Source organism: Pogoniulus pusillus, chromosome 23 (assembly GCF_015220805.1).
Source record: "Pogoniulus pusillus isolate bPogPus1 chromosome 23, bPogPus1.pri, whole genome shotgun sequence".
Taxonomy (NCBI): Eukaryota; Metazoa; Chordata; class Aves; order Piciformes; family Lybiidae; genus Pogoniulus; species Pogoniulus pusillus.
In genome coordinates, this window is record NC_087286.1 from 9300726 (window position 1) to 9315282 (window position 14557).

Below are 14557 nucleotides of genomic sequence, written 5' to 3' on the forward strand. Positions count from 1 at the left end.
AAGGACAAGGGGAGTTGTTGGTATTTGCTGCACACTAGGGAGAGAGTGTGTAAGAGCTTTGCACTTGTGTGATCTCTGTCTCCTTGAGGCAGTGAATGTAGAAGTACTACAATCTGCTGGGGCAGAATAAGTCTTCACTTGGAGAGAAACAGTTTAGTTACTACTGGGGGGAAAAATGCAGTGGCAAATGTAATAAGGACTTGGGAGAGCTTTAAGACCTTCAGTACAGGCAATCTTTAAGTGCTGTGCCACCACTGCGTGTGGTAGTAATTACATACTGCCTGCCCAGCACCTTCAGCTCTCTGCCCCAGGCTTTGGATGGACCTAAGGAAGAAGGATGAGCACTGGGTACTGGTAAGAAACTTTTTCTTCTTGAGTTGTGTGTTTGTGAGAACTTTAGCACTGAGAGCTTTAGAGCAGTGCTCTGACAAATGGCTTACCTGAAAGAAAATCCTTAAGCCTGGGTGAACTGCACACGGCCATCCTGTCAGACCAGTCAGGTTGAATGCCTGCAGTGATGGCTGTCAGTGCCTAATCACAGGTGCTGCTTGGGCCTGGATGGGAGTGAAGTGAGGGACTCTTTCCCTGTGCTTTCCAGTTCTTCATGGAAAGGCTTAGCAATGTACTAGTGGGTAGTCTGGAACTTGGAAGGGTGCTTCACAGTGAGTAGTCTGCTGGTGTAGGTCTTGGGATAAGGAATGTGAGTCAGTGCCCAGCATCAGTGGATCTAATTTCTGCCACCAGATTCACAGAGAAACCCTCCTTGTAGTGAAGTAATGAAAGCTTCATCCAGACCACATCCTGTCATCTTTCATGTTTGGATTCTCAAGGGCTAAAGGAGTTCATGTAGCCAAAGCTTTAGCTTTTGTGTTTGGCTGTAGAGTGAAAGTGGTATGAGAGTCCAGACCTTCAGGGCCTCCCAGGGTCCTCGCCTGGGGTTGCTGGGTGATGAGACAGTTGTCCCCTTTGGCAGTGGATCTACTCTGTGCTGAATGAGGTCAGATCTGATGCTCACTGGAGAATTGGTAAACCATTACCCAGCTTTGGTTTTTTGTGATTCTGGTGTCCACCACCAGAGCTGTTTTATATAAAACTTTGTGGCTATGCAAATCAAGGTCACTGCAGGCTTGGCATTTAAACTTCTCCCACCTTGCATTGGAACACAGAATGCAGATTGCCTTTAAGTGATGCTAATGTTTACCTGATAGCAAAGGAGTATTTTTTTTTTTCCTTCCCTGGGCAGTTGTGAGCTCCAAGTGCCTTTTTACTATAGCTTTGTGCATGGAAAGCTTTCAGCCTTAGATGGTCTGTGCTGGAGTTTCTCTGCCATGACCTGCACCTGTGCTGTCAGATACGTGTGTTTTAAGCCCCTCTGCATGTGTGTGTTGATGGGAGAGGCAGAAAACTATAGGAAGACACACTCATGGGAGCCTGCTTGGAGAGGGCATCATTGCTGGCCCATGCTAAGGGCACATTCCAAAGTGCCAAGTGAAAGCAGCAGGTGCTTTTCATGTTGGAGCCTGACAGCCAGGCACACGTAAGGAGGATGTGACTGAGGTGCTATAGAGGTTGGTGGTGCTCTGATCTAACAGGTGCGGTTCTGTATGGTCTCCTGGACATCTCCATGGTTGGGCTCTGCTATTCTCAACTTCACAGCTGTCAGTGTATGAAATAATTAAAGTTTCAGGGGAGGTTTTGTAATGCAACTTCGTTGTGAGATAACAGAGTCTGAGAACAATGGAAACATTGTCTGACTCTCAAAAAGAACTCTCCTCAGGTAGGACCAACAGTGAGAGCTTAGTGCAGCTTATGAAAAGCAGGTACCAGAAAACCTGTCACTTAAATGTCACCCAGGGGTGCTGCTGAAAGAGCAGCTCTTGCTGGCACAGCCTTATGGGCTGAGGCTGCTGAAGCAGGCTTGGAGGTGTCACAAGCTGGCTTCTGGAAGCCATAAAAGCTGTGTTGTCACTGCTGTTGGTACAACTGGACTCTGGTGACAAAAAGGGCAGAAAGTTAAAAAGCCTGCTAACGTGAAACTCGGAACTGCAGCTTGGCTGTGCTGGGCTACTCTGGTGACACTGGGCCCAGACACAGCTGAAGGCAGTATAGCAACCAGGGACTCGGCTGCCAGAGGAATTCCACAAGGACAACAGCATCAGCTTCTACTGGACCAGTGCCAGATCAACCACAGAACATCATCTTTGATGTCAGGATCTGCACAATCACTGCAACAAGGTTGGGTTTGACTGCATGTGGCCCTCACGTGAACTTGGCTTTGATGTGATCCGTCTCTGCAAAAGGTTGGTGAATTGGATTTGTGTCTGGATGTCAGAGCTGTCCTTCTCATTATTGCCCTGCTGTTGATTGCTGCTCCATCAGTGCCACTGCCCTCCTGGGTTTCTGGCACCAATCTCTAACAACTGAGAGTTCAGTATGCCTTGAATTTGACAATCACACTGAAATTTCCAGCTTTGCTTCTCTCCAATGTAGTAGGAGCTGGATACCAGTGTTCAGAAAGGTCCAGCCAAAAGCAGGACTTTCCACTTCTGCTGGTTCCAGTAGGAACAAGCTGACTTACTGCTATGTGCTCTGCACCAGGTACTTTTTGACTCTAGCTTATGCCCACAAATAAAGCAGCAGTCAGGTAACCCTCCAGCCCATGAATCCAGCAGAAGGGACACTCGGGACAGGGTGATGGCAGCCTGGGTTTCTCTTTCGCCTCATGTACTTGTTTAGTAGTTTGATGTGTAGGTCTGGTGGCCCAGGACAGGTGCTATGGACTCCTCCTTCACACTAACAGTCAGTCAATGCTTAGCAGAGCTACCTTGCTGAGATGGCAGCAGCACTAAAGCTTGTCCAAAAGGTGCACGGGTTCAGCTGGCAGCCACATGCCCGGGCTTCTGAGCTTCTTTGGATACCTCCAGAATGCAGGGAATTCTTTCCTAGCCCTGATAGTCAAGAAGCTATGTATTCACCAGGAAAAATGGTGGGGGTTAGTGAAGCCCCAGGCACATCTCTCATCTGCCCAAACCTGTACTGCCACAGGCCTCAGCTCATGTTCAGGTGACAGCATAGAAAGGATCAAGTTCCTCCCTGCTGCCTGGGAACCGGCAGCCCGGGATTGAGCTGTGTGCTTACCAATTCTCCATGGACAGCAGGCAGATTTCCTGGACCAAGCAGTGAGCTGGTTTGATCTAAAAGAGCACAAAACCCCAGCCACAGGCCTCAGTCATCTCAGCACAGGCACTGGGTGGATAAAGGACCAGCCCCACCTCTAGAGCATTCTCGCTGGGGCTGCTGCAGCAACAGCTGGTTCCTGCTCCTGCCAGCACACAGCCACTGCTCCTGGAAGGATGAAAGCAAACCACTGAGGCTGTGGCACAGGCCGCAACTGGACAGGGATGCCCAGCAAGTAAGTGAAAATGTGCCTGGAGAGCTCTGCAGCCACAGCAGTCTCTCCTCAAAGCAAACCTTTACATGAGAACCATCTTTTAGCTCTGTGCTGTGAAAGGCTGGTGGCCACGTGCAGTTGGCATCCTTCCTGCCACCTGATGTTACCAGAAACGCTCTCTCCCGCTCCAGCCTCCTGTCAGACAAGCAGCACACAACTGTAAACATAATTAAAGTTTATTAACAAAAAGCTTTGTACATCTCTTCATACATTTGGAATTTTACATCTAGGCAAAATAACAGCACGTGTCCATCTGCCCTTTTGTACAAATCATTACAGAATACGCACCAGTGGGCTGAGCAGGAAAATAAACCACTGGTGTCCTTCTGGAAAGTATCTACAAAAGTGATTGACTTCTCTTTTCCTCTTTTTTTTTTAAAAAAAATTCCCCCAGAACATAGAAAAATAAATTATTTTTAACTTTCCTTTTTTTCTGCAATTAAATCTACTAATTAGAAATATTACAAATCAAAATATCAGTGTTTTTTTCCTTAGGAATTCTTTCACAATACAAAACAGATTCACAAAACCTTATTTACAGCAATGAGGTAAGAACTGTGCAATGTTTAACTAAGAAACATATTGCAGAATTAAGATGTTCTTCCAGGTCAGTACACAGTGGAGGTCTAATTACAGCTGGGTCTTTTTCCCCTACCACTTCCCACCTTAGTGCTGAGGAGTGGTCACTGCCCATCTCTGCTCCCTTCTCCACGCTGCAGAGGCTGGCGCCAGGAGCTCAGCTGCCATCAGAAGCGCTGTAACCACCTTCACTTTTTTCAGCCACTGCCAAGTTTCAGTGGGAAATGCTCACTTGTTTTGGTAGTCGATGAGTGAAAAGTGACCCAGGTAACAACACTCTGCCTGAGCTCTCTACAGTGGTACAAACACCTCTAGGAAAGGCAGAACAAGAAGGCTGCTGGTGCAACACAGACTACTCCCATGGCTCACTAGGACACGGCTAGTGCATGGTCAGCTGCAGCCATTTCACAAATGGAGGTAGCAACAGGCACTTGGGTTAGGCCAGACACTACACCTGCTTCTGCCAGGTTGGCCTGCTCAGCTGGTAAGGAAACTCACTGGAACCACACTGGCTCCTCTTAAAAAAAACCTCAATACTCTAAAACCTACACCAGAAGTAATAAACTTTGGATTCCATACTGCAATTCTTACCCTGGAGAAACTCCCACTATAGAACAGGAATCTGAAAGGAATAAACAGTTCAAGAGTGGATTTCCCTTATGAGTTGGGTTTCAAAATAGCGGTATGAAGCGGGAAGAGTGGAGAGCAAGCCCCTGCTGCCACACCCAGCTGGGTCCGAGATGACATTGCAGCTGCAGCAGAAGGATGGGGGCTGCTCTGAAGCTAAAGCAAAGCCTGACTGCAGACAGCCTCAGAGCCTGGCATGTACAGGACTAGACTGAAGAGTCAAGTCCATGTTCTTCTGGGGTGGAATCTGTACTTGGTACCAGCCTAGTGACAAAACAATCAGGGCTTGCAGAGTTTGATCTACTTCACAGTCAGAGAGATTAAGTACATCCAGTTTAGTGCAACAAGAGAGCAAATGAAAGCCTACCCACACTATCCTCAGCTTTAATCCTTTGCTGTGCCGTAAGTTCCTTGTTGCATTTCTTCATCCTGCAGAGCAGGAACCTGCAGCCTGCAGTCAGAGGAAGTGCTAGAGCAGCAGTACCTGCAGTTCTCAAGTCTCATTCAAACATCAGCTCTTCTCTGATGCAACTGGTCCAGTTTTATCATTGAGCCTCTGTGTAAGAGAAAATACTTCTAAAAATCAGATTATAGAATACAGAGTTAAGTCAAATTCATACAAGTGACAGCAAGTGAAGTGCATTTACTGCAGCTTCTGACTCAGAGCTTCTGCAGTGCAAACAACAGGTAGCAGAGAATGACAAATGGGAAGGAACAGCTAAGGAAGTAGCCCTGCATGGGAGCAGCTCATACTAATCATCACATTAGAAAACACCAGCTCTGCTGCTCCTTTCATTCTAGCAAGACTTGCTGTTGGCCTCTCCTTAGAACCTCATGATGGTCAAGACAAACCTGCTGGTGACCTCTGCTACATTTCACCTCTGCACTGCTCCTTCAGAATGGAAACCCAGCTTCTGTTTTGTGTCCAGCACCATCAGCTTTCTTCCATAAACTGCTACAAACGCACTTCCTACAGGTACTCAACAGGACTCAGCAAAAGCCTCACCTCAGCCACTGGGCATTCTGAAAACCTGTTCCAGCAGGAAATGAGCTTAAAACATCCCAGCTCTGGCAACAGAGAATTTGGTTAAAAGCCCTTTTGGATTGCACTAGTTGAGCAAACCAGTACAGTCAAAATAATAAGAAAAAAGCCATTTCAAAACGAATTTATTTCTAAGGGGTTTGTTCCAAAGATACTGTGAGAATTCCTGGAACAGTTTACAGCTCCCTATTAGGAGACAAAACCTGAAACTGGCAAATACTTTTGTGTTTGTCACACTGCACAGACCCAAAACAGTCAGAAGGAGGGGGCAGCAAAGCCCTGTGACAGCCCCTCCTCCACTGACAGTGGCCAGAGGAACATCATCTGCCCAGTCCTGCACTGGGCAGCTGCAACATCACAACAGACGCACCTGGGAAGAGACAGCAACCCTGCACAAAGCTTAACACAAATAACCACTCCTAGCCTTGGATAGAAAGAAGCTGTTTTCAGAAAAACAGCTGGAAAAGCCCTCACTTATGTTTGGAAAGTACCATAAGAGCCCAGCTGCCTGAATCCTTCCCCGCAGCTGTGCCCACAAATTGACTAGAGGCTTTGGTCATGGGAGAGGAAACCAATATTTAGCCCCAGACTCTTCCGGCCTGTTGTTGTGTACCAGCTTCCCCTTCTCTCTCTACAGTGTCTTCTCCAAGGAGCACAGGAACTGTGCTGTGCTCATCCTTTGGTTTTACAAGTTGCACAAGCTTCCACTTAATTCGCCCTTAATTGTATGGCCCTTAGGAATTCTTTCTTGAAGGAGTCAGGGAACAGACTGCGTTCTCTGTCTTGGGGTGGGAGGTGACAGGCCAGTGCTGAAGAGCATCACTGCCAGAAAAATGCATCGTGTTTCCTCACCTGCTTAGGAAAGGCTTTCTTACTTTTCTTACTCTATCATTTCATTGCCTCTTGGAGGTACTACACTGAAAATGAGATGAGAAATATACTTACTGTCACCTTCTGGGCTGCATTATCCCCGTGGATGGTAAGGAAGGGGTTGGTGGTAGCTGCATTCAGTGGCGAGGCCTGGGTGCCCGACAGCAAGTTGTTCATGGGTATCTGTGCCCCTCCAGTAATCTGCAGCTGCTGTACTTCGGACTGGTGGTGCTGGTGGTGGTGATGCTGCTGCTGTACTAACTGATACAAAAGAGCTTGATGTTGTTCCTTGAGTAATGTGGAAATCAAAATGAGTCAAGAATTAGTAAGTCCAAGAAAGCTCTTCCCTGGCTTCTTGTTTATCCCTGTCTTCAGTCAGTGAAACTCTCAACCTAATTCCAGCTAATTTAGGTTACACTCATAAATAAAGTTCCACGAGACTGAAGAAAGAGAAGAAAATTAGATGAGTAGCTCAGCAGAGGTTTCAAAGCCTGCTGCCTCTCAGGCCTCTACCAGACAACCACCAGTCCCTGCCTGTCAAAGCACTAGAACTGCACCACGAACAACACAAACCCTCACACCAGTTACTAATGGGCTGCACGGAGACTGCAAGGCAGAGCACATCTTGGGACATGGTTAGGATCCACACGTACTCCCAGAGTCTGCTGCCCACAGCTGATGTTGACTGTTCTTAGCAATACACCCAGGCCAAGAATGCTCTGCAGTTAATCACCAAGCCAGCCAGAAAGGCTGAGGCAACTGAAATGCTAAAAGACTATAAAATCTGTAATCAACACTTACTGATGTGAGCTGCTGGGTACTCAGTAACTGCTGGAATTGCTGGTGCTGCTGATGGAGCAGAAGCTGTCTCTGCTGGTCAGGAAGCAGTCCTAGTCCTGAGGCACTGTGGGGTTTGACAGGGCAATATCAAACATCAGGGTTTATATCAAAGAATGGCAATTTTTAAGTTCAGCTTTGCATTGAAAAAGAGAAAACAGCATTCTGCCTGCACACTGTTGAGCACTGCACCATCTGCCTGTCCAGCTGCATTTCTGCATACACACCTGTGTGTCAACACCCCCCGCCAGTCTCACTGGTGCTGAGCAACAGCAACATCTTGCCTGTAACTACATGCACATAGGAGTTTAAGATAATAATGACCATTTCTGCATTGTTTCCAGTATCTATTGCAGCATGCTCATATGTTGTAGGACAGCTCTTGCCAACCTTTACTCAACTAGGCATTTACTTTGTCTTGGTTTCCCTTTAATCCTTGTCTTTTGCTCTAGTCAAGTCCTGGCCCTCCAGGCTGGCAGTAAGCCAGCTGCTGCTGCCCCTGCACTCACTGCCCCACAACTCCCTGTCCCTGTTTTCTTGCTGCACAATATTTTCTGCAGCTCTTTAGGGACTTGGGCAAGGGACTCATCCAGCTGGCAGCTGCTCTGGAAGAGAAAGGTTTCCTCTGCTATTTCAGCTCACAGTGTGACCAACACCATGAAGAAGGGTGAGTTTGGAGCAGACCAGGAAGCCAGCTGCATTTACTTCTCCAGTATCAGTACCCAATTGACTGGAGGTTACAAACTGGAGCCCATCTACAAGCTGGAAGGAGAATCTGAAGAACTACATACCTGTCAGTCTGACCTTGGTGGCATGAAGCAGGTCATCTTGAGTGCTACCACACAGCACATACAGGGCAACCATGTAATCAAGCCAGTCAGCCTGTGTTCATGAAGGGCAGACCCTGCTTCATGAACCTGCTTTTCTATGGCCGGGTGCCCTGCTTAGTAGATGGAGAGGCTGTGGGTGTTGTTCACCTGGACTCTAGTAAAGCCTTTAACACCAGCCCCCACAGCATCCTCCTGGAGAAACTGGCAGCTCATGGTTTGGATAGCACACACTTTGCTGGGTAAGAAACTGGCTGATGGCCAGGCCCACAGAGTGCTGGGGAATGGAGTTAATCACCCTCAGTGAGTCTGCAGATAACACTAACATGGAGGGAGTGTCAGTCTGCTGGAGGCTTTGCAGAGGGATCAATGGGCAAAGACCAGTGTCAGGTCCTGCATTTAGGTCACAACAACCCCAGGAACAGTCCAGGCTTGGGCAGAGTGCATGGAAAGGTGCCTAGAGGCTCCCAGAACCTGGAAAGGTGCCCAGAACCTGGAGGCTCTGGTTGACAGCCAGCTGAAGACGAGCCAGCATATGCCCAGGTGGATGAGGTGGTCACCAGCATCCTGGCCTGGTTCAGGAATAGTGTGACCAGCAGGACCAGTGCAGTGATCATCCCCCTACACTGGGCTCTGATGAGGCCACACCTTGAGTCCTGGTGTTTTGGGGGCCTTCACTCCAAGACAGACATTGAGGTGCTGGAATGTGTTCAAAGAAGGGCAACAAAGCTGGTGAAGGGTCTGGACATGACAGGACTGGTGAGGAGCAGCTGAGGGACCTGAAGTTGTTTAATCTGGAGAGGAGGCGGCTCTCAACAGCTCCCTGAAAAGAGACTGCAGCCAGGTGGGTGTTGGTCTGTTCTTCCTAATAACAATGATAGGAGGAGAGGAAATACTCCCAAGTTGCACCAGAGGATGTTTAGGTTGAACTCAGGAAAAACATCTTCACCAAAAGGGTTGTCAAGCCCTGGAACAGACTGCTCAGGGAAGTGGTGAATGACCATCCCTGAAGTTATGTAAAAGGCACCTTGATGCGGTGCTGAGGAACATGGTTTAGCGGTGACTTGGCAGTGTTTGGTTAATGGTTGGATGCAGTGATCTTAAAGGTCATTTCCAAGGTAGAAAATTCTATGATCTGCCGTCAGCTGCTTCACACTATTCATTGCTATCACTTCTACTGCTCCCCTGGCTCTCAAAACTCCTGCCAGTGGTCTTCGTCCCTAGCCAAGAAGTCAGTCCCACTGACCTTGCCATGTGCAAGTCACTGTGTCTCTGCTGATTCCTGCTCTACTGGTTCAACCCTCACATTATCCGTTTCTGAAGCTGTGTAAGCAGCACTGCAGGTAACATTCCAGGTGCACACACACAAGGGAGCTACCAGGACAGAACACCCTGAGTAACACCACACTGCTCCATCCCTAGGAACCATCACCGCTGACTGCTGATGAAAGCGGAGATGACACTTCACCTGCCCAGAGAAACTTGTAGATCCTTCTCCTGAGCTACGACAGCAAAACTCAGGCTACAACTGCGTGCACCTGTTTGACCCTCAGTGACACTCAGCAGTCTGAAATGTAACAAATTCTTAAATCCAAACAGCTTTAAATCCAGTTACATCAGAAATATCTGTAACAACTGCAACAGCACCAGCACTGTTACTCATTACCATTATTTCCTCCTCTTTTCACCTCACTTTTGCTGTACTCTTCAATACTGGAGTGAATTTTGTCCAGTGCTTTTTTATTCTTTTATCCCACTTTTTCTTTCTTCCTGTATCATGTTCTACCTTTGCACTTCCACTTTTTTTCTGTTGTTCTCCCTTCTCTTTATCTTCTCTGCATTACTGCCTTGCTCTGCACTGGCACTTGAAAGAAAATCTCCTCAGCCAGCAGCTGAGATCTGAAACAAAACCCAACTGCAGAAAAGCAAAGGCTGCAGCTCCCGAGCTTTCCCAGAAGAGGCAGCCGACTGGATTTCACCACAGAGCTTTCGCTCTCCAGATCAGCTTGGAATGTAAATTTAATCCTTTTTAGCTCCTCATTAAAAGGTATGTGATCAGCCTGAAGCTCTCCAGCCTACAGTCTTCTCTGGTTGCCAGGACGTAAAGAAACAATCCTATCTTTCCCCTCCAATAACTTATCTCCCCTTTGCCAGTGATCTGGAAGGAAGCTACTTTTTCCCAGAGCAGGGCTGAGGTTGTCTCTGCCAGACAAATGTAGTCTCTTTTACCTACAACCTGAAACTCTCTCAAACAGCGAATTACAAATCAGTGTTTTCTCACCTCAAACAAGGTCAATATGCACAAAGATGACTTCATGGTTTGGGAAATAACCTGGCTGTTCTTTCATAAGAAACTGTCTGAACAGCTTCTGAAGCTCGGTAAGTTTCTCTAAGTAGCAACTCGTAAGAACATCTGGTAAGTCTCTTAATGCCAGAACACCACACAAAGGTTAGAAAGCAGGACTGAGCTCTCATGGCTTTCCATTGCCTTGCAAGCGCTCATTTTAACCACCACCACCGGGCAATGCCACAAGCCTTGGAGAGCTCGCAACACCACAGCAGCAAAGCCCTCTGCCTGCCTGCACTTGCTACCATGAAACCTCCCCACCTAGGCAGTTCGAAGAGCAGTGAGACCCAGGCCATGTGACACTGACGAGTCACCTAGTCGCCACTGTACTGAAGAGTGACAGAGGCAAATGTTGGTTCTGAAACTGGATGGGACACCAATCTCAACCAGAAGAGAATACTGATTTTCCTTCAATCAGTCATCCCAGAGCCTCCTCACAGCTTAGCTCCTGTAACAGAAAAGCTTCTCCCTGTTTTTCTCTGGAGCGTTTGTAACAGAAGGAACAGAGACGAGTAATGTACACATCATCAGTGGCATCATCTTAGCACCAAGCAGCATTAGAGCTTGCTCTGCCTGAACAACCAGAAATACTGAACCCACAAAATGAAGACAGTTGTGAACCCAAATGGAAGGAGGCCCAGCAAATCCTCTGGGTTTGCTCAGCAAAGCAGAGAATTGTACTCTCTTGAATATAAACAGATCACACAAGAACAGGAGGAGAGAAGTGAAGTGCTGGTGGACCATAAGCTTGTTGCAGCACAACACAGTAAATCACTGGAATATTCCAGCCTGTGCTAAAAGAATGAGAGCTTACTGAACAGGGTACTAATTGCACTATCCTGTGTGAACTAGAGCAGTCTACTACTAGGATACACACTCAAGGGTTACCTTCTGCAAAAATACTCTGTGCATTAACAAAATCATCTGAGAAAGGAGCAGCATGACCAGGGGATTCTGGCATCATTGCCAAGTGGAAAGCATCACACAGCAGGCCACTGTAATTGATTTTATCTGGTATGTCTCATTCCTCCTCACTTTAGGGTGGAGCAATACAAAAAAATCTTGTTTTGAGGGTAAGGACCTCTACTAAAGGAGATAACTTCTCATTAACCACATGAAACATGAACCACCTATGAAATGGTAGGTTCACCTAGCTTACAAACACCTCTCAAGTAAAAATACAGCAGCACATGAAACCCACAGGATACACATGAAAGCATCAGCTGGGATGAGCCTGCTGAAGCAATAGCACACAACATGCACCAACTATTCAGGAGCTGCCAGACCAACAGCAAGGAAAGACACTAGAAAGACAATCTACATAACCAGAGATCCTCTGCATCTTTCCAACCACATAAGCCTTCTGTCGTCGGGAATGCACCACCATCTCCACAAATAAACTCAGTTTCAAAGGCAAGAGGGCACTCCCTGTTTGCAGGCACTGGTTTCTACACAGAACCCCACCTCTCCCTCCTAAGGAAAGGGCAATACAAGGGGTGGGGGAGGGGTAGCAGGGAGCTTGAGTTAGCTCGGGCTCTGCTCTTACCCCAGAACACTTTCCAGCCCAAGCAGCCTGTTCCCCTTCCCAGGAAGCAGCTGCCTCCTTTTGTTACCCATTTGCCTTGCAGCTCCAACAGCCGCAGCTTAAGCTGCTGAGCATACCTGGCCTTGGGGAAGGGCAATCCTCAAGCATGAATCTTTTCATGCATTTAAAACTTCCTTAGGAACACCACTTGACAAACTCATTTCTTTGGAGTCAGAGACAGGAACTGCAGACACCATGCCAGTGTTATCACCCTGGTTAGTTATGCCTATTACACCTTTAATTCCATGACCATATATTGTTCTTCTCACCCTCCCCCTTCTTACTGCAACAAATGGTAGCTTTTCCAGGGCTTCTTTAATCCTGGAAGAACAATTGGCAGGACGGAGAATATTGTTTTCTGAACTACAACACATTTACATAATTACATTTGTTTGGGAATGGGACTTGATGAAAAACCAGGATTTCCCAAAGCTAAACAGAAACTCTTTTCTTTGAACTTGACTCTTTGTGCTTCCTTATTTTCATTGCCAGATCAGGAGCAGATGCTATTTGGAGAGTTACAGGCCAAGGAAGAAAAATCAGCATCTTTTGAATGAGAGAGCTAAACAAATACAGCTAAGCTGAAAAGCAGCAGGCACTGCCAGGAAACCATTCCATCAGCAAACCCTTACCTGTTATTTAAGGTGGTTGGCAGGGGATGTGTTGCGTTGGGTGGCACAGTTGCGTGAGCCAGAGGAGAAGGGTTCTGCGATATTGTTGCTGGGGTCTGAATGACCCCATTTAAAGCTCCTACAATCCCATTGATTGCCAGCTGGCTGGCTGGCAGCGCTCCAATTATTCCACCCACACCAGGCACTGCAGGAATGGTGGAGGTTACAGTCTGCATACCACTAGCTAGTGCCCCCACTGTCACACCATTGACCTGTTGAACTCCTGTGACTCCTGAGCCTTGCTGAGCTGGACTCTGCCCAGCAGGTGGTGGAGTGGAAAGAGCTGATGAACTGCTGGTGCTTTGTCCGCTGGAGGTTATCTCCTGGTGTAAAAACAAACAACAAAACCCCCTCAGCTGCATAAAATTTCACCTAACAGCACAAGGCAAGGACTATGATGAGTTAACTCCTAACAAGCTGAAGTTTAGAAGAAACAAATAAATATTACCTGATTTAATACAGGGAGAGAACTGTCCGGTAAGAAGCTGTTTCCCAGATGAGGGCTTTTACTGCTATTCAAGGAGTCAGTGCTAGGTGCTAGAATGATTATTAAAAAATAAAAACCAAAAACACACAGTGGTTAAATTTCTGCAACATGTGAAAAGATCCTGAATAATTATTTCAAATTAACATTTAAGTCAAACATAGAAAATGTAAAATCATCCTTCAAATAACTGCTGAAGAGTAACATTTTAACTAATTGATGAAACAACGGATTGAAACAGATGTGCTCCAGGCAGAAGTAAGAGAGAAGCTGCACTGAGCCAAGTAACAATGGTTCCAGCTGGCTTTTAAACATTTAAACACATCCACAAAGACAAAGTCTGTGTTCATGCTACAGGTAAATGCAGCTCCCATCGGTGGCACAGGTGGAGGAAATAGATATTTTTCTATCAATACATGTTCAAATTACTCTGACACTTTGATACTCTCCTCTCCTTACCTGCTTGTACTGGAAAGGGGTGCACTTGATGGGAAGGGCTGGGGTTTGAAGTGATTGTTGGAAAGGGCACTGAGAGCTGTGCATTGAGTAGCTGAAGCCGCTCCTTCTTGGCGGTCAGATTCTTGATTTGCTCCTCTAACCTCCTGTTCTCAACCTGAAGCTGGTGTAAGGATTTAAGCATTCCTAAAACTGAGGTAAAAATGCCTGGGTTATATTTCACATCTTTGGGGGGTTTAATTCCTGTACTGCAATTTAAGACCAGCACTAAGTCATATGTGAAAATATAAATAAAATCATTACTGAGAGATACAGCAAAAAGAAATCTGACTGCAAGTGGAAAGGTTTAGGATCAATTTTGTGTAATTTAAAGTGCAGGAAGAAGTATGCAGCATGTGACAGTAATTTTGCAAGGTATCTACACCCTGGCTCGAATAAAGTCCCATCAGGGCTGACATTCATTTTAAGCAAAGAGCAGCACAGGATAACTTAGCCCAGAATACAAACCCAGTATTATTTTAGTAGCACAGGTTAATTGAAATAGATTTTTCCCAACTCTGCAGCTGCAGTCAGAAACATTTTTTAGCATTACTAAAGCAGAGGAAGGTTGGCAAATACAAATTCAACTAAAACCAGAGCCAACAACATTTATGTAAAAACAACCTGCTTGTGAAAGAGGAGTTTTGCTGCTTCAGTACCCTGTACAGCAAAAGATAAACTTACAGACACCCCGAAAGAACGTCTCTTCCGAGCCGAGGCTCCCAGGACACAGCTCGCAAGA

General features: G+C 46.7%; 1 protein-coding gene across 4 annotated transcripts in view; it reads right to left on the reverse strand.

Moving 5' to 3' along the window:
• Positions 1-3611: 3611 nt before the first annotated feature.
• MLLT10 (MLLT10 histone lysine methyltransferase DOT1L cofactor) overlaps positions 3612-14557 on the reverse strand; it is a 124672-nt gene continuing 113726 nt past the window's right edge. For 2 of the 4 annotated variants that reach the window (XM_064162520.1, XM_064162523.1), the window contains 6 exons: positions 13780-13968; positions 13285-13373; positions 12798-13159; positions 7371-7473; positions 6645-6857; positions 3612-5230 (listed from right to left, as the gene is read on the reverse strand). In XM_064162520.1, the coding sequence (XP_064018590.1) occupies positions 5162-5230; positions 6645-6857; positions 7371-7473; positions 12798-13159; positions 13285-13373; positions 13780-13968 (1025 nt within the window). In that variant the 3' untranslated portion in view covers positions 3612-5161. Of the gene's footprint in view, positions 5231-5257; positions 6070-6644; positions 6858-7370; positions 7474-12797; positions 13160-13284; positions 13374-13779; positions 13969-14557 lie in introns of those variants that run through there. The other 2 variants (XM_064162521.1, XM_064162522.1) reach the window with 2 other exon arrangements.